This window comes from Pseudophryne corroboree, chromosome 3 (genome assembly GCF_028390025.1).
Source record: "Pseudophryne corroboree isolate aPseCor3 chromosome 3, aPseCor3.hap2, whole genome shotgun sequence".
Lineage (NCBI taxonomy): Eukaryota > Metazoa > Chordata > Amphibia > Anura > Myobatrachidae > Pseudophryne > Pseudophryne corroboree.
Window position 1 is genome coordinate 448,643,710 of NC_086446.1, and position 21,834 is coordinate 448,665,543.

The window sequence follows — 21,834 nt, forward strand, 5'->3', positions numbered from 1 at the left end:
AGCTGCAGCTCCAGGCCCCCCATGAAAATAGGCCCAGATGGTGCTGGTAGACATTGGCGACAAGAAAAAATATATTATTTTTTTTCTGTCACCACCGTCAGTGGCCGTCCGAAACCCCACCCACTTCCCCCCTCACCCCTCCACCCCACCTAGTGTCCGACTACACATACACTTCATAGTGTGGCGCAGCTGAATGGCCTCCCTGCGCCTCTGTGCAGATGCACTGCAGTGCAGTACTAAGAGGCTGGCCGCGGGCTGAGGCGGTCTGGCCTCTCCCCTCCACTCACGTCATGTTTCCTCCCCCTGCTCCTCTCGGACGCTGCCGCGTGCTATTGCCACAGCTGAAAGCTGCGAGATCCAAACAACGGGGAACCGCTGCTGCCTGCTCCATTGATGGGGTCCCGCTGCTGATGTGGACCCGCTGCTGATGAGGACCCGCTGCTGCTGTCGCCTCTGATGTGGACCCGCTGCTGATGAGGACCCACTGCTGCTGTCGCCTCTGATGCGGACCCGATGCTGCCGGCGCCTCTGATGCAGACCCGCGGCTGCTGAGGACCCGCTGCTGCCGTCGCCTCTGATGTGGACCCGCTGCTGATGAGGACCCACTGCTGCCGTCGCCTCTGATGCGGACCCGCTGCCGCCAACGATGGGGACCTGCTACTATCGAAGGTGCAAAGTGCTGCCTGTACAGAGAGGGGATGCCTGGTCACATGTTAACAAAGTGCCACCTGTTCGGGGGTTAGGGGATGCCTGTCTCAACCCTTTCACTGTGCCCCCCCCCCTTTTCTCTTTCTCTCTGTCTCCTCCGCTCTCTCTTCCCTCTTTCTGTGTGTCTTCCCCTTCCCTCTCTCTCACACTCTCCCTCTGCTCCCCCCTTCTCTCTCTGTCTCCCACCTTCTCTCTCTGTCTCCCCCTCTCCCCTTCTCTCTCTGTCTCCCCCTCTCCCCTTCTCGCTCTCTATCCCCCTTCTCTCTCTCTCTCTAGCCCCCATCTCTCTCTCTCTCTCTGTGTATCCCCCCTTCTCTCTCTTCCCACTCTCTCCGCCTTCTCCCTCACAAATTTCTTCCCCTCTCACTTTGTCTCCCCCTTCTCTCTCTCTCTCTCTCTCTCTCTCTCTCCCTCCCTTCTCTGTGTGTGTGTGGGTCTCCCACTTCTTTCTCTGTGTGTGGGTCTCCCCCTTCTTTCTCTGTGTGTGGGTCTCCCCCTTATTTCTCTGTATGTGGGTCTCCCTCTTCTCTCTCTCTCTCTATTTGTGGGTCCCCCTTCTCTCTCTCTCTATTTGTGGGCTCACCTCTCTCTCTCTCCCCCTCTTTCTCTCTCTCTCTCTCTCGGTCTCTCTGGGTCCCCCCTTCTCTCTCTCTCTCTCTGGGTCCCCCCTTCTCTCTCTCTCTCTCTCTGTGTGGGTCTCCCCTTCCCGCACTCTGTGTGCGTCTCTCTCTTTCTCTGTGGGTCTCCCCCTTCTCTCTCTCTGTGGGTCTCCCTCTTCTCTCTCACTCTCTCTGGGTCTACCCTCTCTCTCTCTCTCTCTGTGGGTCTCCCCCTTCTCTCTCTCTCTCGGTCTCCCCCTTTCTCTTTCTCTGGGTCTCCGCCTTCTCTCTCTCTCTCTGTGGGTCTCCCCCTTCTCTCTCTCTCTCTCTTTCTCTCTCTCTCTGGGTCTCCCCCTTCTCTCTCTCTCTCTGTTTCTCTCTGTCTCTCACACTCTGTGTTTTCCTTTCACTCATCACCCCTCTCCCCCTTTCTATCTCTACCACTTATTCCCCCTCTCTCTATCTCCCACTTTTCCCTCTCCCATGTCTCCCCCTTCTCTCTGCCTCTCTCTGTCACTCTTTTCTCCCTCACCCCCTCTCTGTATCTTCCCCCTTCTCTCTCTCTTTGTGTCCCCCTAATCTCTGTCTCTCCCTTCTCCCTCTGTGGCTCCTTCCATTCTCTCTCTGCCACCCTTTCTCTCTCTCTCTCTCTCTCTCTCCCACTCTTTCTCTCTCTCCCATTTCTCTACCCTCCCTTTCTCTTTCCTTCTCCCCCTCTATGTTCCCCCCTTCTCTCCCTGTGTGTCTCCCCACTTCTCTCTCTCTCTCTCTCTCTCTATATATATATATATATATGTATCCCCCCTTCTCGCTCTCTCTGTGTATCCCCTTCTCTCTCTTCCCTCTGTCTCCCATCAACCCTCTCTCCCCCTTTCTGTCTCTACCACTTCTCCCCTCTCCTCTGTGTCTCCCACTATTCCTCTCCTCTGCGTCTCACCCTTCTCTCTCTCTGTCTCCCCCTTTTTTCTTTCTCTGTTTCCCCCTTCTCTCTCTCCTCTCCCCCTCACCCCTCTCTCTCTGTATCTTCCCCTTCTCTCTCTCTCTCCATATCTCCCCCCTTTCTCTCTCTGTCTCCCCACTTCTGTCTCCTCTCCCCCTCTCCTCCTCTCTCTCTCCCCCCCCTTCTCTCTGTGTCTCTCCATTCTCCCTCTGTTTCTCCTCCTCTTCTCTTCTCTCTGTCACCCCCATCTTTCTCTCCCCCTCTTCTCTCTCTCTCTCCTCTCTCTCACCCCCTCTCTGTCTCCCTGTTCTCCCTCTGTCTATCTCTCTCTCTGTATCTCCCCCTTCTTTCTCTCTCTGTCTCCCCCTTCTCTCTGTGTCTCCACCTTCACTCTTTCTGTGTCTCTTTCTGTACCTACCCCCTTTCTCTCTCCCACTTCTCCCCACTCTTTCTCACCACATCACTAGTCATGCCACCACAGCACTGGTCACACCCCTGTGGGGGCACACAATAGGCCCTTCAGCAATTTTAGCTCCAGGCCCATGTGGACCTTAATCTGGCCCTGTATGGAACCTCTTCTAGAACACAATACACAAACACATCCTGCAAAATATAAGAGTCTTTTCTTCAACAAGTAGATCTTACTAACTTTGGGGTCATTTACATTTGGATGTAAGTCATGTTTATGACACGTCCATGCTAACAGCTGTTACTGTCACAATCTCCCTGAAATTCTTTTTCAAAAGTAGGCAAGTATGATATGTATGCACATGGATATATATGTACTATAATTAAAATAAAGTAAACTTTTACTGCACTTACAAGTGCCACCAGGAAGACAGCAGGCTGCAGAGGATGCTAGACAGCCATTAATAATACTCATGCAGCTTAAAAAAAATAAAAAATTTTTTTTTTAGTGGAGGGGGGTTTCTGGGTGCTCAGAAACCCCCCCTGGGTGCGCCACTGGGGGGGACGCCCAGCACAGGGCTAGTTTGCACCGCATGTCAGGCTCGAGTCCCCCGCACAAGTACAAAAGCATTGCACTGCAGCGATGCTTTTGTACCAGGCCGCTACTCGCCGCGTCCCGGGTCACAGCGGCTGCGTGTGATGTCACGCAGCCGCGCCCCCCCAATGGTCCGGACATGCCTCCGTTGTCCGGACCGCGCCCCGCCAACGGCGTTCTTCTGCTGTTGGCTCGCACCCTCCCGCCCGCGGCCGCCTCTGTCTGTCAAGCTTTTAGCATCTCACTGGGCTCCCGGGGTGCGCACTCCACAAAAAAATTCAGACTGTGTTCGCTGCCGCTGCAGTGATCCAGTCTGAATTAGCCCCCTAATTTAGATCTGATTGCAGCAGCAAATTTGTTAGCTAATGGGCAAAACCATGTGCACTGCAGGGGTGGGTGGGGGGGGGGAGATATAACATGTGAAGAAAGAGTTAGATTTGAGTGGGTTATTTTGTTTCTGTGCAGGGTAAATACTGGCTGCTTTATTTTTACACTGCAATTTAGATTTCAGTTTCAACACATCCCACCCAAATCTAACTCTCTCTGCACATGTTATATCTGCCCCTCCTGCAGTGCACATGGGGCCTAATTCAGGGGCTGAACCAGATCTGATCGGTGCTGTGCGTTTTCGCACAGCAGTGATCAGGTCTGAACTGCGCATGCGCTGGCAGCAAATTTGTTAGCTAATGGGCAAAACCATGTGCACTGCAGGGGTGTGTGAGTGGGGGGGGGTGGGGGGGGGCATACTTACCGACAATCTGGCTGCCAGGTCGGAGCAGCAGGGGCGTGGCGATGTGGCTGGATGATGTATAGTGGTGGGGTTGGGGGCGTGGCTACATGATCATGTCATCGTGGCCCCGCCCCTGTCTAGCAATGCCGTTAATATTGCAAGGCAGGGAGCGGCGCCAGGATGACGCAAATCGCGTCATCTGACTCCCAGACCATGCACTTTGAACTGCGCCGCCGGGGGTTTGGTAGGTGATGCGGGGATGTTGCAGATGGTTGCCGCTCGGCCGGGAGACTTGCCTACTCTTCCGGGGGGGCCGGGAGCGCCACCCGATTTTCGGGTGAATAAGCAAGTATGGGGGTGGGGGTATATATAACATGTGCAGAGAGAGTTAGATTTGGGTGAGGTGTGTTCAAACTGAAATCTAAATTGAAATCGTAAAAATAAAGCAGCCAGTATTTACCCTGCATAGAAACAAAATAACCCACCCAAATCTAACTCTCTCTGCAAATGATATATCTGCCTCCCCTGCAGTGCACATGGTTTTGCCCAACTGCTAACAAATTTGCTGCTGCGATCAACTCTGTATAACCCCTTGTAAGAGTATGAACTTTTCAGTAATATAGGACTCATTCTTTACAATGCAGCAATTTTGACACTGGATTTTAACAGTTGGAACACACAGTAGGACCCAGCGCCGTAACTAGGTGTGTGCTGAAGGGGCATTGCCCACAGCGCACACCTAGTTAGAGTGCATATTCCCCCTGGCTGCGCTCCCACTGCCCGTCCATGAGGAGGCTGTCTGAAAGGGCCCCCTGCCACCCGCCACAGATCGGATCTCTATTACCGATCTGTGGTGCGGCAATGTGCTCCCCACTGACAGCCGATACAGCCGCCGGTCCTGCGCTCCGCCTACCCCTGCCTAATAGGAACCCGCCCGCACGTGATGTGAAGACGCCAGGCTGTGTGCGCCCTCCTCCTTTACCGCGTCTTGACGTCTCCTCCCCTGCTCCAGCTTTTTTTCATGAAGCTCTCTCCCGAACCTACTGTGCGCTCTCCCCTCCTGTTCCAAGGCTCTCCACATGTGCGCTCTCTCCTGTAGCCGCCTCCTGTCAGTCCTAGGATGCCTGCCAGGTAATTGTTATATGTGATGCGACTGGGAACTGGGGGGAAAGGGGGGGGGAGTTTGATTTTGAGCCACGTATGTAACTCAGTGCCGGATAAAATATGTTTGGATGTATATACACATTATAAGTTATATTGTAACTTATCATGTGTATATACTTGCAAACATATTTTAAGTGTTATGTCCCTGTATCTCACCCTCAGCACCCATAACCTCCCTGTAACTCCCCCTGAGTGCCCCTTTCCTCACCCTCCCTGTTACTCCCCCCTCAGCGTCCCAGCCCTTACCCTCCCTGTATCTGCACCTTCAGCATCCCTGCCCTCATCAAAAAAGGGCACGCTGTCTGCCGTAATGTGTAAAAGGGGGACGCTGTCTGCCGTAATGTGTAAAAGGGGACGCTGTCTGCCGTAATGTGTAAAAAGGGGATACTGTCTGCCTTAATGTGTAAAAAGGGGACACTGTCTGCCTTAATGTGTAAAAAGGGGACACTGTCTGCCGTAATGTATAAAAAAGGGGACACTGTCTGCCGTAATGTGTAAAGAGGGGATGCTGTCTGCCGTAATGTGTAAAAAGGGGATGCTGTCTGCCGTAATGTGAAAAAGCAGCTCTACCTGGTGTAGTGGTGCTACTGTGCGGTGTAATTTGAATAATGGTGACTACTGTGCACCATTATATAAATTGGTATTATTTTGTGGCCACACCCCTTTCCCGTGAAGCCACGCCCCTATATTTTTTGCTGCCGTCGGTTTACGTTAAGGGGGGGGGGCGCCGATGCCACTTCTTGCACACAGCGCTAAAATGTCTAGTTACGGCACTGGCAGGACCTAATCTATGGTGTGCAAAACAGCCTAATTAAAAATCCTGTTTGGTGATGCCACGCACCTCGATTGGCACTGATGTACCTAGAGTTCCAGCAAAGTATGTAAGATTGCAACATTTGTGGAGGAACATAAATGTGCACCAGCTAATGGGAAGATTGCTTGGCTGTTTCTTACAAAGTGAAGAGTGTGCACACTAGTGCATACCTCCCAACTGTCCCGATTTTTGCGGGACAGTCCCGTCTTTTTGGGACTGTCCCGCTGTCCCACCTGCGGGCCACAGTGTCCCACGGTGGGGGGCAGTTGGGAGGCTCCTGCACTCACTGGTCTGCTTAGCAGAGCAGTGGTGAACATAGGCGTGCGCAAGGGGGGTGCCTGGTGCGCACAGGCACCCCCTAATGTCCTGCACCCCCCGCACGTCACGCCTGCTATCCGATCATCGCTGTCTGTGTGCTGCTGTTATAGCAGTGCTACAGTAGCACTGCTACAACAGCAGCACACAGAGAGCGGTGATTGGATCACCTGCTGCATTGCCCGGACTGCCACAGCCCCTACCGACTCACACAGTCACAGGGCTCCTGCTGGTGTAGAGTAGACAGGAAAAGTTTTTTCCTGCTACATAGTCTGCAAGGGGCCGTCTGAGGTTCCGCTCACTAGAAGTCCGGCGCTGCGGCCGCCAGCCCACTCCTACTCCACTTCCGCCGCCAGCACTCACTGCAGTCTACACACCGGACGTTACATGCCGGTGCTTCGCTAGCCCTCACTGAGCCGCCTGACTCGGTGCCTCCTCTGCGGCTTGTGTCTTCTAACAAGGTATTCAGGCACCATAAAAAAAATGAGTGAATAAATGGGGTTCATATGTTTGTGTATGTTTCCTAGTGCATGTCCATGTATATGTCTATGTATGTATGTATGTATGTATATATATATATAGTATGTTTACAAGGCGGCACTCAGGAGACTCATGAATAAGTGCAAAAAAACGGTGCAGTTTTATTTATTAGGTTAATGTTTTCAAGGTTTGGGGACCCCCGTCCCCGAAACGTTGACCCAATGACCCGCTGCAGTGTGGCATACTGAGTATCGGAGGACACTACAATGTGGTATAGTGTGCATTGGCAGTGCCGTATGACCCGCTGCAGTGTGGCATACTGAGTATCGGAGGACACTACAATGTGGTATAGTGTGCATTGGCAGTGCCGTAACTAGCCATTTTAGCGCTGTGTGCAAGAATCGACAGTGGCGCCCCCCCCCCATGTAAGACAGGGGCAGTGCGCGCTGCAGGCGCGCGAAAAATTTATAGGGGCGTGGCTTCATGGGGAAGGGGCGTGGCCACAAAATAACAGCAATTCATACTACGGTGCACAGTAGTCTACATTATTCAAATTACGCTGCACAGTAGCGCCACTACACCAGGTAGAGCCCCTTTTATACATTACAGCAGACAGCGTCCCCCTTTTTACACATTACGGCAGCCAGTCCCCCTCTTTACACATTGCGGCAGCCAGGCCCCCTCTTTACACATTGCGGCAGCCAGGCACCCTTTTTACACATTGCGGCAGCCAGACCCCCTTTTTATACATTGTGGCAGCCAGTCCCCCTTTTTACACATTGCGGCAGCCAGGACCCCTTTTTACACATTGCGGCAGACGGTGTCCCCCTGAGAGAGAGAGAGAGAGAGAGAGAGAGAAAGAGAGAGAGAGAGACATACTTACCTTCTCCCCGCTGACAGGCTCCTCGTGCAGCTCCCTCTCGGTGCAGGCTGTGTGAGGTGACAAGGAGGAGGAGGGAGGGGGTGCAGGGAGCCGCAGCAGCGCTGTTTGATTGGTAGTAAGCGCTGCTGCAGCATCGCCCTCTCCTTCTGTATTGGTTGCCTGGCGCTGCTGTGGATGCTGGGATGAAGGAACCGCATCCCAGCATCCATAGCAGCGCCGGGCAGCCAATACAGAAGGAGAGGGGGATGCTGCAGTGGTGCTTACTACCAATCAAATAGCGCTGCTGCGGCTCCCTGCTCCCCCTCCCTCCTCCTCCTTGAACCCGGCGCTGGTCTCTCTCCTCCAGCGCGGCGCACGGCGCACACAGAGGCGGCATGTAATGAGTCAATTTGACTCATTACATGCCGCTGGCCGTTGCGCCCCCAGGGCAACTGCGCTGTGTGCCAAGCCCCCTTGGCACACACGTAGTTACGGCCCTGCTATAAAGTGGAATAATATGTATTGGGAGCAGTGCAATGGGGTATAATGTGTATTAGGTACACTACAATATGACATAATTTGTATCGGGTGCACTGCAATGTGGCATAATTTGTATCGGGAGCACTGCAATGTGGCATAATGTATATTGGGAGCACTACAATGAGGCATAATATATATCTGGGGACACTACAATGTTGCATCATGTGTATCGAGGGACACTACGATGTGGTATAATGTGTACTGGAAGCACTACAATGTGGAATAATATGTATTGGGAGCAGTGCAATATGGCATAATGTGCATCAGGAAACACTACAATATGACAGTATGTGTATCGGGGCACTGCAATGTTGCATAATGTGTATTGGGAGCAGTACAATGTGGCATAATATGTATCGGGGGACATGACAATGTGGCATGAAAAGTTTTGTGGGCAATACTAAAAAAACTGATGGTGATCATTTTAGCATATTCAGTGTGCTACACGTTGAAAAAATCTCTGGGGTAAGAAAAAGGAAGGGTCGTTTTGGTGGCAGGGTGGCTATATCTGTATAGATTTGATGGTTTCATTTATGCTTTTGTATATAAATAGAAATTGAATCATGGATACCTTAACTCCCAGCCAGGGCCATCCAATCATCACCTCTAATACCACTTTTACACCAACTCGAACTCCCGGGTTATTGCCGGGGCCAACCCGGGTCGGGCCTCAGTCATGATCTGACTGCCTCGCGATGTGACGTGCTGACGTCACACCACACGCCTTTCCTCACTGCCCACCCTGCGCTGTCTTCCCTCCCGTGCTCAGGCTCTCTCCACTCAGTCACGCACTCTTCACGTGTGTGCCCTGCTCTGCCTTCCATTGCCGACAGCCAGATACACGCCAGCCCAGGGGAGCCTAGGACTATCTGCCGCTGGAGCAGCAGTACAGAGAGGAAGGCAGGTGAGACAGACTCATTCACTGAGGGGAAAGAGAGGGGTTCAGACCAGCATCTATTCAGTGGAGACAGGAGGAGAGGGGACATGCTCCCACTGGGACAAAAATGGGGGCATGTCTTGCAATCACGGACCCTCCCGTGAAGCCACACCCCCTTTTCAATAGGCCACACCCCCTTTTTGGGTGGGTTTGTGCAGAAGTCCCTAATCACTGCAGCCAAAAGTTGGGAGGTATGCTAGTGCCACAAGTTATGTGGAGCAGTGCAAACATTGTTTAGTGCTTGTTAAAAACCACATAGCTAAATACAGTAGAGCTAAACACAAACTGTGAGTTGGCAGATGTAGGTACTTGTTTCATAAATATAATGTTAGTCTGCTTGTAAAGCACAACATTGAATGCAGTCACCATTGTGTTACTTCTCTTTCCTATAATCCATATTATAATACACAAAAATCTGTCCTGTCTCCAGCATGCCCAGTGGGAGCCTGGTCATATGCCTTATGAACCAACAGCTCCCACTGCACTGCAATGTGACAGGCCTTAGATGACCGAGGAGGACCATTCTTCGGGGACTGGGAATGGGTTTAGTATCAACAGGGGCTGGCTGGCAACTTTTAGCCTGGGGGGCAAGTCCAGAGCACTGGCCCATAAGTAGTGGCGCCATCTTAAATGGAGGCTATTTTGTTTAAAAAAAAAATGTTAATAAAAAAAAATTAGGCCTGGTGTAAATTATCGCAAAGATACAGTGATACAGTGTGTCATCCCGGGGTCAATGCTAATTGCCCCATTACCACTGGGGGGGGGGGGGGCTGTCATCAGGGCACTGGCTGCTGCTAGGTGTAGCTTTTACAATTAGTCAGCGTGTGTTTTACCTAGTCTCTCCTATCCAGATCTGTGACTCTATGACTCAGAGCTCCTAGCCACGCCCAGCGTTAGCAAATGAGTCATAGGGGGAGATTCAAATGTTTGAAAAGTCGGTTGGGTGTCTGTTTTTCCCTGTCTATTAGATGGTCTATAGCAGTAAACTCATAACAATGCATGTTTTCCAAATCTCCTAGTTAGTGCACAGGTGTATTTATTACATGTTGACACATTTTGAAAGATTCATAACGATTCATAGGTGGTGCTAATTATTTCACTTGTAATCCTGAGGAGATCTGTAAAACATGCTGCTCTAAATTAGAAATATACTATTTCTATTTTGATCATGGTGAGGTCCAGAAGTTTCCACACAACTGTAAACCCCACCCACATTTGCCTATGAAGTACATATACTTTGATTACTAATATGATTTTTATATATCCAAAACCTTCTTTAATTTTAAGGATTGTGGGGGCTATTCAGGTTTGTTAGCAAACCAAAGAGGCACACTAATAGCCAAAACCATGTTACAGGTGGGACAAATATAACATGTACAGAGAGAAGTTAGAGTTGGGTGGGTTATATTGTTTCTGCGCAGGGTAAATACTTTCTGCTTAATTTTACACTGCAATTTAGATGTCAGTTTGAATACGCCCCACCCAAATCTAACTCTCTCTGCACATGTGACATCTGCCCCACCTGCAGTGCAACATGGATTTGCCCATTAGTGTGCTTTTTTGGTTTGCTTACAAACCTGAATAAGGCCCTGTGTCTTTCTTTGATGTTTTCACGTATTGTCTATCTGTCCATTTTCTTATTACAACTTATTTATATATTATTTGTGATGAATATTGGTAGTGTAAATAATGTAGCTTATATGGGTGTTCCCGAGACAAAGTATCTTTTTCACTCAGCAGGAAACTGCTTACCAATTCCAACTTGTTTCTAGGTAGGACATGCATATATATGACAGTAATTAACCAGATGAAAGCAATACATCAATTACCTGTCCATAGTTCCAAGGACAGGTAGAAATCCATTTATGATTGCCTTGGTAAACAAATCCATAGTCATTCATGATGTATTCCTGCCGCTTGGCTTCATTTTCCAGAAAGACATCATCATCTGTCAAGTACAGACAAGATATTACCATATAAACTGTTATAGACACTGGAAAACTACTACAGTATCATAAATAATTGTCTTTGAACTGTGTGATACTGGCACTGTACTGGGAAATGTACTGGAATTGTTAAAAAAATAATAATTTCTCTTAACCCTCAGTCAGGCGTAGCTGGCCTGACAGGCGCCGCAAAGCTGTTCTCGCTCCCCTATCTGCCCCTAGGGCTCGCAGGGGCCTGTCCCTCCTAGTTCCTTCCTATCTCTAGGTGCTGTTCGAAACCCCCCTAGTCAGTTTTTCCGCCGCCTGCGTGGAGTGCCGTAGTGACCCTCCTGGTCTCTCACACTGCGCCCAAACTCCTCTGACTTTTGAAGGTTTGTTTTTCCTTTTATTTTCATCTATTAATTGTTTACTTTGCTCATTTTATGAATGAAAATTACAAAGGTTGTGGATATTTTGCGGAAATATGTAGGTTTGTCCAGAGTCGCCTCTCAGGCACACTGCACCCAAACTTATACTCATGTTCATGTTTTTTCTTTTTTGCTTCAGATTTTCTGCTGAAATGGCCCGTAAAACCTACGATTTCTCTCTTTGTACATCCTAATGAAGGTCACTGATCACTTTAAGAGTGTTAGAATTGAGTTAATTAGGTGCTAATGACGATTTTCTAACAGGCGCACTGCGCCTGAACCCGGGAGTCCCAGAGGTGTGCCTGACAAAGGGTTAACCAGCATTCACAGAAATGTTTCTGCAAAGAAATTTAAACAATACATTACCTATGGGCAGCACAGTTGATGTAATGGTTAGCATTACTGCGTCACAGCACTGAGGGCTTAGGTTTGATTCCTAACAAGACCCTAAATGTGTGGCATTAGTAGGCTTGCCCATGGGCAGACTTAGGGGTCAGGCCACCCCTAGGCAAATTATTTGCTGCCGCCAATCACATCACAGCCCTCTTCATTTTTGGCCAGTCCGGATGCCTCAAGGCCACCAAAGCAGACCTAACCTCACCCCACTACCAGCTCCTGGACCACTGTTTTCTGCCCATTGTCCCACTCAGGGGCATAGCTTTGCGCATTGGGGTCCCATAGCACAGTTGAGTCAGCCCCCCCCCCCCCCCCCCCTGTCCCGCCTCACCTGACTGCAAGAGGCACCCTTTTCCCCTAGTGAATTACTCAGAGATCCGTCCCCCCCCCCCCCCCGGCTACTTAAAGATCCCCTGCTGCCCGCAGGTGGTCACTCACTCACTGAACTGCAGCCACATCTGCTGCTCTCCCGGCCGCCTCCATCTGGAGGAGGAGAAGGTGGACGCTGAGAGGAGGAGTGGTGGACGCTGAGAGGAGGAGTGGTGGACACTGAGAGGAGGAGTGGTGCCCGTGGTCCAGTGATGTCCCTGCAGACTTGGCCACGCCTCCTCCCAGCATTAGTTAGGACTCAGGAGAGGCGGAGCCAGCCGGGTGAGCAGCAGTACAGCACACTTAGGTAATAGCAACCAGCGGGCCTCATAGCAACCGCATCCCCTGCACCTATGGTAGCTACACCCATGGTCCCACTCCAATCAGTTGTAATGGCAAAAAAAAAAAAAGAATCAGCTGGCCTCATCAGCCTTACATGGCACCCCCAGCTAGTGCCGTGCCTAGTGGTAAATCCACCACTGGGCTTACCATACTATTACTTTAAACTGGGACACTGTTCTGTGGCTGACTTAATTCAAGCCTGCATTTCAGCTGGCTTTAATCAACCACAGAACCTGTGGGGGTCATTCCGAGTTGTTCGCTCTGTAAATTTCTTCGCATCGCAGCGATTTTCCACTTAGTGCGCATGCACAATGTTCGCACTGCGACTGCGCCAAGTAAATTTGCTATGCAGTTAGGAATTTTACTCACAGCTTTTTCTTCGTTCTGGTGATCGTAATGTGATTGACAGGAAGTGGGTGTTTCTGGGCGGAAACAGGCCGTTTTATGGGCGTGTGGGAAAAAACGCTACCGTTTCTGGCGCGGGAGTGGCTGGAGAAACGGAGGAGTGTCTGGACGAATGCTGGGTGTGTTTGTGACGTCAAACCAGGAACGACAAGCACTGAACTGATCGCACTGGCAGAGTAAGTCTCGAGCTACTCAGAAACTGCACAGAGATGTCTTTTCGCAATATTGCGAATCTTTCGTTCGCAATTTTAAGAAGCTAAGATTCACTCCCAGTAGGCGGCGGCTTAGCATGTGTAAAGCTGCTAAAAGCAGCTTGCGAGCGAACAACTCGGAATGAGGGCCTGTGTAATTCATGAGTGTCCCGCTCTAAAGGGATAGTATGGTAAGCCTAGGCATTTCTATGTTCTAGTGTTTGCATGGGTTTCCTCTGAGTACGCTGGTCTCCTCCCACAAGCCAAAAACATTCTAGTAGGTTAGTTGTATTTGGACCAAAAAAACTAACAACCCTAGTAGTGTAGAGAGTTGAAATATGTGTGTAATATTGGGATCAGCATGGATGACTGCCAGACGGGATGCCAGCGGTCAAAATACAGATGCTGGAATCCTGAAAGGAGAAAACCTGACGGGGTGAGTATGCTATGCTAACCCCCCTCCCCTACCTCCTAACCTTAACCCTCCCTTCCTACAGCCGAACCCTAACCTCCCTCCTGAGTGCCTAATGCTAACCTCCCCCTGGTGGTGCCTAAACCTAACCCCCCCCTGCCCCGCAGCCTGAACCTAACCCTCCCCACTTAGTGCCTAAACCTAACCTCCCCCTGGTGGTGCCTAACCCTAACCCCACTGTCCGCAGCCTAACCCTAACCTCCCAGCCACCGCAGCCTAAGCCCCCTTGAGTTGGCTAAAACTAACCCCCGACACTATCCCAATGCAGCGCTACTTGCAACGGTTGGGATCCCGGCTGTCAGAGTTCCGGCGTCGATCTCCAGCCTGGATGCCAATGTCAGCGTTCTGACGGGTGTCAGGATCCCAACGTCGGTATTTAGACTGCTCAGATTCCGACAGCCGGGATCTTAACCGCATACCCTATTGGCGATGGTATGGCAGAGTAATAGTATACACTTGCAGATCCTTCAAAGTCATGAAGCAGCCCTGTACTTAACCAGCAGAGTAATTAATTTAGCAGTAATGTGGGTGTACAGTTGCATACCTCCAAACTGTCCCGACTTTGGCGGGACAGTCCATTTTTTTGGGACTGTCCCACTGCAATGTCCCGCGGTGGTGGTGAGGGGACAGTTGGGAGTCTCCTGTTAGTTGCTGCTCTGCCTAGCAGAGAAGCGGTGAATAGACGCTGTGAGCATGTGCACAGCATCTATTCACGAGAGTCAGAGGGACTGGGGGCAAGCCAGCAGCTCACAGAGCGCTGGGTATGCCCCCTCAATGATGAAATCAGGAGGAGTGGCTTGCGATTGTAGCATCCCCGCAAAGCCCCTTTTCAGACTCGGGTGCAACTACGCAGTGCAGAAGTCCCAACCCCCAAAGTGGCAATGGGGCATAAATACAAGTAAATAGTAATAAATCCAAGACAATAGTAGGCAGTCACCTCTGGCCGCCTGCCCTGAAGGGGGCACACTGATCTCCTCCATTGCGCCAGGTCCTGCTTTATGCTCCATGGAGCAGGAATAAGCAGGGAGCCCGGGGGGCAAAGGCGTAGCTTCCATAGGTGCAAAGAGTGAAGCTGCAATGGGGCTCAGAGGGTCCCACTTTTCCTGTCCAAGTTACATGTATTATATATTTTTTCACCATTGGGTGGTACTACACATAGAGGCCCTTACAAACTTTTGCCTTGGGGTCTACTAAAATCTAGTTGTGCTCCTGGACCTGCTCATTGTAATGAGATATAAAATGAATTGGAAGGCGTTATTGTGTTACATAATATGAACTAGGGCACTGTGCTGGGACCAATGTGAAGTGGAGGCACTATAAAGTGGCATAATATCAACTGGGGCACTGGAATGTGTCATAAACAGGGGGCACTGTATGTCATATTGTAAATTGGGGGTACTGTGTTGCATACTGTGTACTGGCAGCCCTACAATGTGACATAATGTGAACTATGGGACAACTATGGGGCATAACATTAACTAATGCACTACTATGGTTCAGATAATGAACTAGGGCACTATTCTAGGGCATAAAATTAATAACTGCTGTGGAGTGGTGTCTCTCTAGAAGCATTGGGACAGGAGCCTCTTCAAAATGTTGCTATGGGGCCCACAAAGTTCTGGCTACGCCCTTGCCAGGGGGCATGTGCCACGTTCTTCCCTGTCCCTGTCTGGGTGCTGCTGGGGTGGTGGATGTGAATGTAGAAGGTGAATGTGATCTGCAGAAGGCAGGGACCATCCCACAGCAGTGGCACCTATGGGGAGAGACTTTATCTTAAGTGCAAAAATCCTCCACCTTATAGTTCCCTCCTCAGAGCTGTATAGTGGCACAGGCAGCTGCACAGAGGGACCATTCTATAAAAAGATTGCTATGGGCAACTTCTCTACTCTTTAAATGGTGTGATACATTTCTCCTGCACTAATGTACTGATAATAGTGCTCAGCACCAGTGGCGGCTCCAGAGATGGGGCTGCAGTACAGTCCAAAATTGAAATAGGGAGCCACACCTACTGCAAAAACATTGCTGTCCAGGACTCAGTGGCAGTTGCTGTGGCTCCACTATTTGAATTTTGGACTGTGCTGCAGCCCCAACTCTGGAACCGCCACTTGTCAGCACTAAACTCAATCTCACTAGTGAACGGATGGGGTTCCAAGAGGTTATAGTTAGACCCCTTGCCCACTGGCATAAAAAGTAAAAAGCTCTTTTTGATTGCAGACATCTTCCTTTATCATTGGCCCCTGCCTGATATGTAAAAGGTTTTTCCATACCTGAACACCAGGGGTTGAAGAGAAGCACAAACATTCCCAGCTGATAGATGGCGGCTTTACTTCCTTTGGATATTTGAACTTTTAGAGTATATTGCCCAATTATTGCATTGGGAGAAGGCAACATGGTGATCATCATTGAGTTGGGCTCATTGCTCTGAATAACCGCACTCCAGGCCCTTCGATTTAAAGCCTTTGTTAAAGTGAATACTGCTTTAGTTCCAGAGGCCTCATCAGGCCATGGCCCTATTAATATAAAGGAGTAAGAGGAGATGAGTTAAGGTGGATGAAAGGCAATGTTCAGCATCAAAGTTCTGCATTTCTAAAGGCGGCATATGACATCTTTTATTTGTTATGGGATACCTTTGTTGTCATGCTAATATTTATGTTGGAGATCTTTTATTACTTCCTGCAGTCACTTGCCTGTTTCTGCAATGAAGATGATCTTGTCTGATCCTTCTTGAAATCCTGTTGTTTTGAAGTGCAATGCAATAAAAAATGGCTGTCCCCTTCGGATGATGAGACGTTTGTCACCAATTTCCACCGTATGATGCAAAGTATTATTTTTCTGGCAGAGAAAATCTGAGAAAGCAACTTCCAGCACTGGACAAACAAAAAAATATTAGTGTGTGTGTATAAATGCTTCTAAATGGTAAATCGGGCAGAAATCACAGGAAAAGAGACTGTAATGGACAGTTTACAGGAATAAAACGTGTTTTACAAGGCCCTTCTTGGTGAGTAGGACAAGGATATTTCCATGTTTGAAAGACACCTTGTTTCACACAGAGCAGTAGAGGGCCCCTACACAGTTTTCAGTAACGATTTTTTGCATACACACTGAACGATTTGTATGAACGATATAAACGATATGACATTGCAAACATCAATATCGTCCAAAATGGCTTGCAATGATAAACGATGATAGACCAATGATGAATGACTGCGGTGACGTGCATCATTCATCGTTGGTACCTCCACACTGAACGATATGAACGATATAGCGTTCATTTTTGAACGATATCTTTCATATCTTTCTAAAATGTTGTCCAGTGTGTAGGGCCCTTAAAACAGAGAAACCAACCAGACACCCAGTGGCGGACCTACATTTTTAGGACCCTGAAGCTTGAAGTGTTATGAGGGCTTCTTTGCAACCAGTGAATAGGTTGAAATTGTTCCAGGAGCTGCTGGCAGTTGTAGTCTAGCTCTGTGGTTTGTTCTCGGTATGGAGCGTGAAACGTGTATCCATTTTAAACTACAATTCCTGACTCTGGGAAAACCACAGATATCCCCGAGCTAGACTACAGCTCCCAGCAGCTCCCGTGGTACTAAGTGATGCGCATCCAAGGTGTAATAGCAGCTATGCTGTACTAGAAGGCTGGTTGTTATGGTGTTCTTGGTGACGAGCTATAACCAGTACATAAAAACAAGAGGTAAAATCAGATTTTTGGTGTTAAAATGCACAAGCGAGACAAGTGCAGCTGGATCCCTATTGTTATGAGCTATTAAACTGCACAATTGTGTACCAGGTTTAATATTTAACCTTCTACGTAATGTTTGGTGTTTCCAAAAAGATTTTTATTTCTTATGCCTCTCCTTTTTATACCGACTTTTAACTTTGTAATTGACAAAGGGTAAAATGTATCAAAGCTCTGAGAGAGAGAAATTGGAGAGAGATAAAGTGCCAACCAAACATCTTCTAAGATGACATTTAGAAGTTGATTGGTTTGTTCTTTAATTCTCTCCACTTTAACTCTCTCTCCAAACTTTGATAAATCTCCCCCAAATCTTTTCAGAAACATAAATCATAACAGAGGCACCTGAAGGTTGCAACGGGTACTAATTCTGTCCAACAAAACAATGAAGTCATTTGTAAAGTTCAATTATGTTTAATTACAATAAACATTTATGTAGTTTAAAGAACAATAGTATATTATATTATTTCTCTACTTCAGGCATAAGACATTATTTATTAGACGTATAATTAGCGGTTAATTGCTGAACTTCTGTCTACCTCTGTAGTGATTGGGTGCAATAATCAGGATACGGGCACCTGGATTCTCGGTTTTATGAGTCTGAGGGTTTTAGCATGTATAGACATTAACTCTTCCTGGTCAATATTTTAATTATTGCTGCAAATACAAGAACTATATCAAGGCTAAAGCCCCTTTCAGACATGTGACTCGGGAATTTACTGGGTCTAGCAGCCGGCAAATTCCCGGGTCTCAGCTCCGTGACCCTAGTCCCAGGTTGTGTCCTTTGACACATGCTGAAAATCCCTGGTTGATAGGCGTTCTCGTGCATAAACCCGGAATTTTAGCTGCCTGTCTGAAGTGTCTATAGAAAGAGAGACTGCTAATCTCAAATTCAATTCAGCCTTTGAAGTAGAGGAGTGGAGAACAGTGGAAGGACAGGAAAATATTGTTTATGATATTAAATAATAGAAACATGACTCTATGCTGATTTACATTTAAGTAACTGCTTAAATTTGCTGACAGCGTTCAGAGGGTTTTTTTCTGATTTGATTGCAGATTCTGCAATCCTTTTTTTCCGCATGCTGGGGGTCGCCCATTGCAGGGCAAGGCCGTCCAGCATGCTAAATGGCCTGCCCATTGGCTGCGACTACAATTTAATTGCGGTTGCAGCAACTGTTGCCGACCCCCTGCAGCCGCAGCTAGGCTGTGAATGCAGGCGATCCTCCGCCATTTTCTTGATCGGAGCGACTGCACGTGACGTCATGCAGATGCTGCCGCCCCGCCCCCCCCCTTTTTAAAGCACCGCGTGTGCACACTGCTGGCGCTGCCGGGTTTATTGCGACCGCATTTATTAGCGATGCAACCTGAATAACCCTCAGAGTTTGTGCTGCATATGGTGCATTGAAAATGTTGGACCTGGAGTCTTACGTATTGTGACACAACAAACGTAGGGAAACCATATACTTAGCACTAATTGCTTGTTGAGATTAGCACAGACATGCATGAGTCATAAGTCCACAAGAAAATACATCACATACATAGTACAGCAAAAAGTCTGTAGACTGAAAAAAGGTGCAAGACTTTTTTCGGGTAGCTGCAGTTTGTGTGCTCTGATGCGTGTTATTTACTAAGGTCTAACATTTTTTATATATAACTTTAGTACAGTTGTATATACATTCAGTTATATGTGATCTATATTTTAATTGTGAAATGCTTCATACATGTTATTTATTATTTACTACAGTTTAACACTCATTTGTCAAAAGAATGAATCATGTGTTATTTGTATCAGCAGCTTGGTCACAGTGCCTAAAAGGGTTTGGGTACGGATGACTGGCGGTCGGGGATCCCGACGTCGGTATGCTGACCCCCAGGATCCTAACCGCTGGGATCATAACTACATCCCCCTAAAAGAATAGGACACACTGGACTAAGGAATAGAGGCCCCCATTTATCAAGACTTGGAGAGTGATAAATAGCACGGTGATAAAGTACCAGCCAATCAGCTCCTAATTTCCATGTTACAGGCTGCGTTTGAAAAATGACAGTTAGGAGCTGATTGGTTGGTACTTTATCACCGTGCTTTTCATCACTCTCCAAGGCTTGATAAATCTGGGCCAGAATGCCCAAAGTGGTGAAACGAGGTTAACTGAGCAAGAAATATAACAGACAGACCTAGATGCTAATTTGAGTTCCTGTAAGGACATATGAGCACACTATGGAAGTTGAAACATATACTGAAAAATAATATTTTTAATGGTAGCCCGCTTCCAAAATCCTGCAGTACGAAGCCCTAACTCTGGTGATTGCTACACATTTCCATGATGAGCATGAGCCAGAAACATTATCATTTTGTATGCTTAACACTGATTTTCTATCTTTCTTTTTTTTATGGGAAGGCTGCATTCATATATGTTTAATAAATATACGCGCACAATTTAGAATGTGTTTTAAAGGTGCCATTGTACAAAGGACACATCTGTCCCGTCAGCCACTTGCATAGTCTAGATCTTGATAATAACTGCAGCATTTATATGTATTTTTTTGACAGTATGATTCAGCTTTCTGTATATTTTAATGCTGTTGTGAACAACTAACTGACACATTTAACTTCCATCATAAAGGGAAAATAAAATAAAAAATGTAGTACATAACCTAAAAGTGCATAGAACACAGTTTCATTTCCATTGGTTTTGAATATATCGTAATTTCTTTGCATATGGCAGCCTTCAGGTCTTTAGTGGTTCTTGGTCGCTGTTTGTAGACCTCAGCTCTCAGAAGGCCCCATTGGCTGTATAGAGGTCTTTCATGAAGCTGATGAGGATTGTTTTCCACCCAGTAATGAAAAATGTGCTTGTTAATGTAGCCAGACAAATGAATGTGAGCTCTGTCAGGACATTGCATCGATAACGCTGGAAGTGAGTTGCCGAGTGATGCGGAACTTCAGAAATCTACTACAAATGTGTATGACGAATGAGGGCCACACTTTGGACGATATCATAGTCAAATATAAACTGTATTCCATGTACTTTTAGATTACCATTTACCATGCCATTTTTGTTAACCTTTAAAATCTGCAAGGTTTTTTTTATGTTTACCTCACCCTATACATGGAAATACGTATGTTGTATATAGCAGAAGCTTTACAAAGCATGTAATGCTTGTAATTCTTTAGTATAACATGTCTGCTCTGTATTATCTATCAGAGGTTTCATGGAAAAACACTATACAATAGTTATAGTACACACATCATTGATATTGTTACTGCTTTTATACCCTATAGTACCTACCTTGCGCCATTTTTTCTTGCCTTGGTCCTTGTTGAACAGATCCTTCTTTTTCCTTATATGGAATGGAACCAAATCCACTATGCAGACTATACAGAGACACTGACTGCTTTGTTCCCTGCTGGATGGAATATGAAACAGGAGAGACAAGGTGGGGCGGCAGGAGTCATTGCTGTGTTTCTGACTTGGTAAAATCACAACTGGTTTGCTCACTTGAAACAGTTTTTTCTTGCCAACATTGTTTGACAGCAGGCGCGGCTATGGATTACTAGCTATTTTCATTATTTCATCACTTCCTTGGAGAAGTACTTTCTATTGTATTGTCTGACTACAAGCTATTAAATATGTTAAGATGCACTTAAGTGTCACAGCTTTCTGTATTTTGGATTTTACCTTTCATTTTTATTTCGTTATGTTTTTGTAAGTATTTACCGCACAGTGTCCTGGTTCCTGTTGGAGCTGATTCCTGTGACCGTTATTCAATGAAGAACCGATCCTCTGGTGGCTATTGTGCAATATAGAACCCAGTCCCTACTAGTTAGTGTATAGTACAGAACCTTATGTCTTGTGGCCAGGTCTGCCATCAGGGAAGGACTGCGGGGACTAGAGTCCTGGGCCCTTACAGAGAGGGGGGGCCCTGTATTCTACTGCCAATACCTTGAGAGCTGCACCAGGGTGCACAACAACAGCGGGCTGATGCACAGGGTGGACTTCTTAAAACAAGCCTTCCCTGTGCATTTGCCTTCTGTGAATCGTTCCTGCAAGTCCACAGCAATCCTTCTATATGTAACATCACGATGTGTGACATCACACAGGAGTGGATCGGTGGGGTAGACTCTTTTTATTTGGCGGTGGCCTGTCTATTTTGTCAGTCCCGGGCCCCATCATTTCTGATGCCAGCCCTGCTTGTGGCTAGTTGCAATACAAAATCAATTGTCAGGTAGCTAGTTTGAAATTTGGATCCCGCTCTTAGTAACTAGTAGAGATGAGCGGGTTCGGTTCTCTGAGAACCGAACACCCCCGAGCTTCACTAACCGAGCCCAGATCCGAGCCCCGCTCGGGTTTTCCCGCCTGACTCAGAAACCAGAAAGAGGCAAAACTTCATCATCCAGCTGTCAGATTCTCGCGGGTTTTGGATTCCATATAAGGAGCCGTGCAATGACGCCATTTTCACTCTGGAATTGGAGAGTG

General features: G+C 47.8%; 1 protein-coding gene across 1 annotated transcript in view; it reads right to left on the reverse strand.

Moving 5' to 3' along the window:
* Window positions 1–21,834, reverse strand: part of LOC135057304 (protein-glutamine gamma-glutamyltransferase 5-like) — a 124,346-nt gene that overhangs the window by 64,304 nt on the left and 38,208 nt on the right. The window contains exons 2-4 of the mRNA XM_063963194.1: window positions 16,308–16,495; window positions 15,888–16,130; window positions 10,922–11,040 (exon numbers count right to left, since the gene is read on the reverse strand). Coding sequence (XP_063819264.1) covers window positions 10,922–11,040; window positions 15,888–16,130; window positions 16,308–16,495 — 550 coding nt within the window. The remainder of the gene's footprint in view (window positions 1–10,921; window positions 11,041–15,887; window positions 16,131–16,307; window positions 16,496–21,834) is intronic.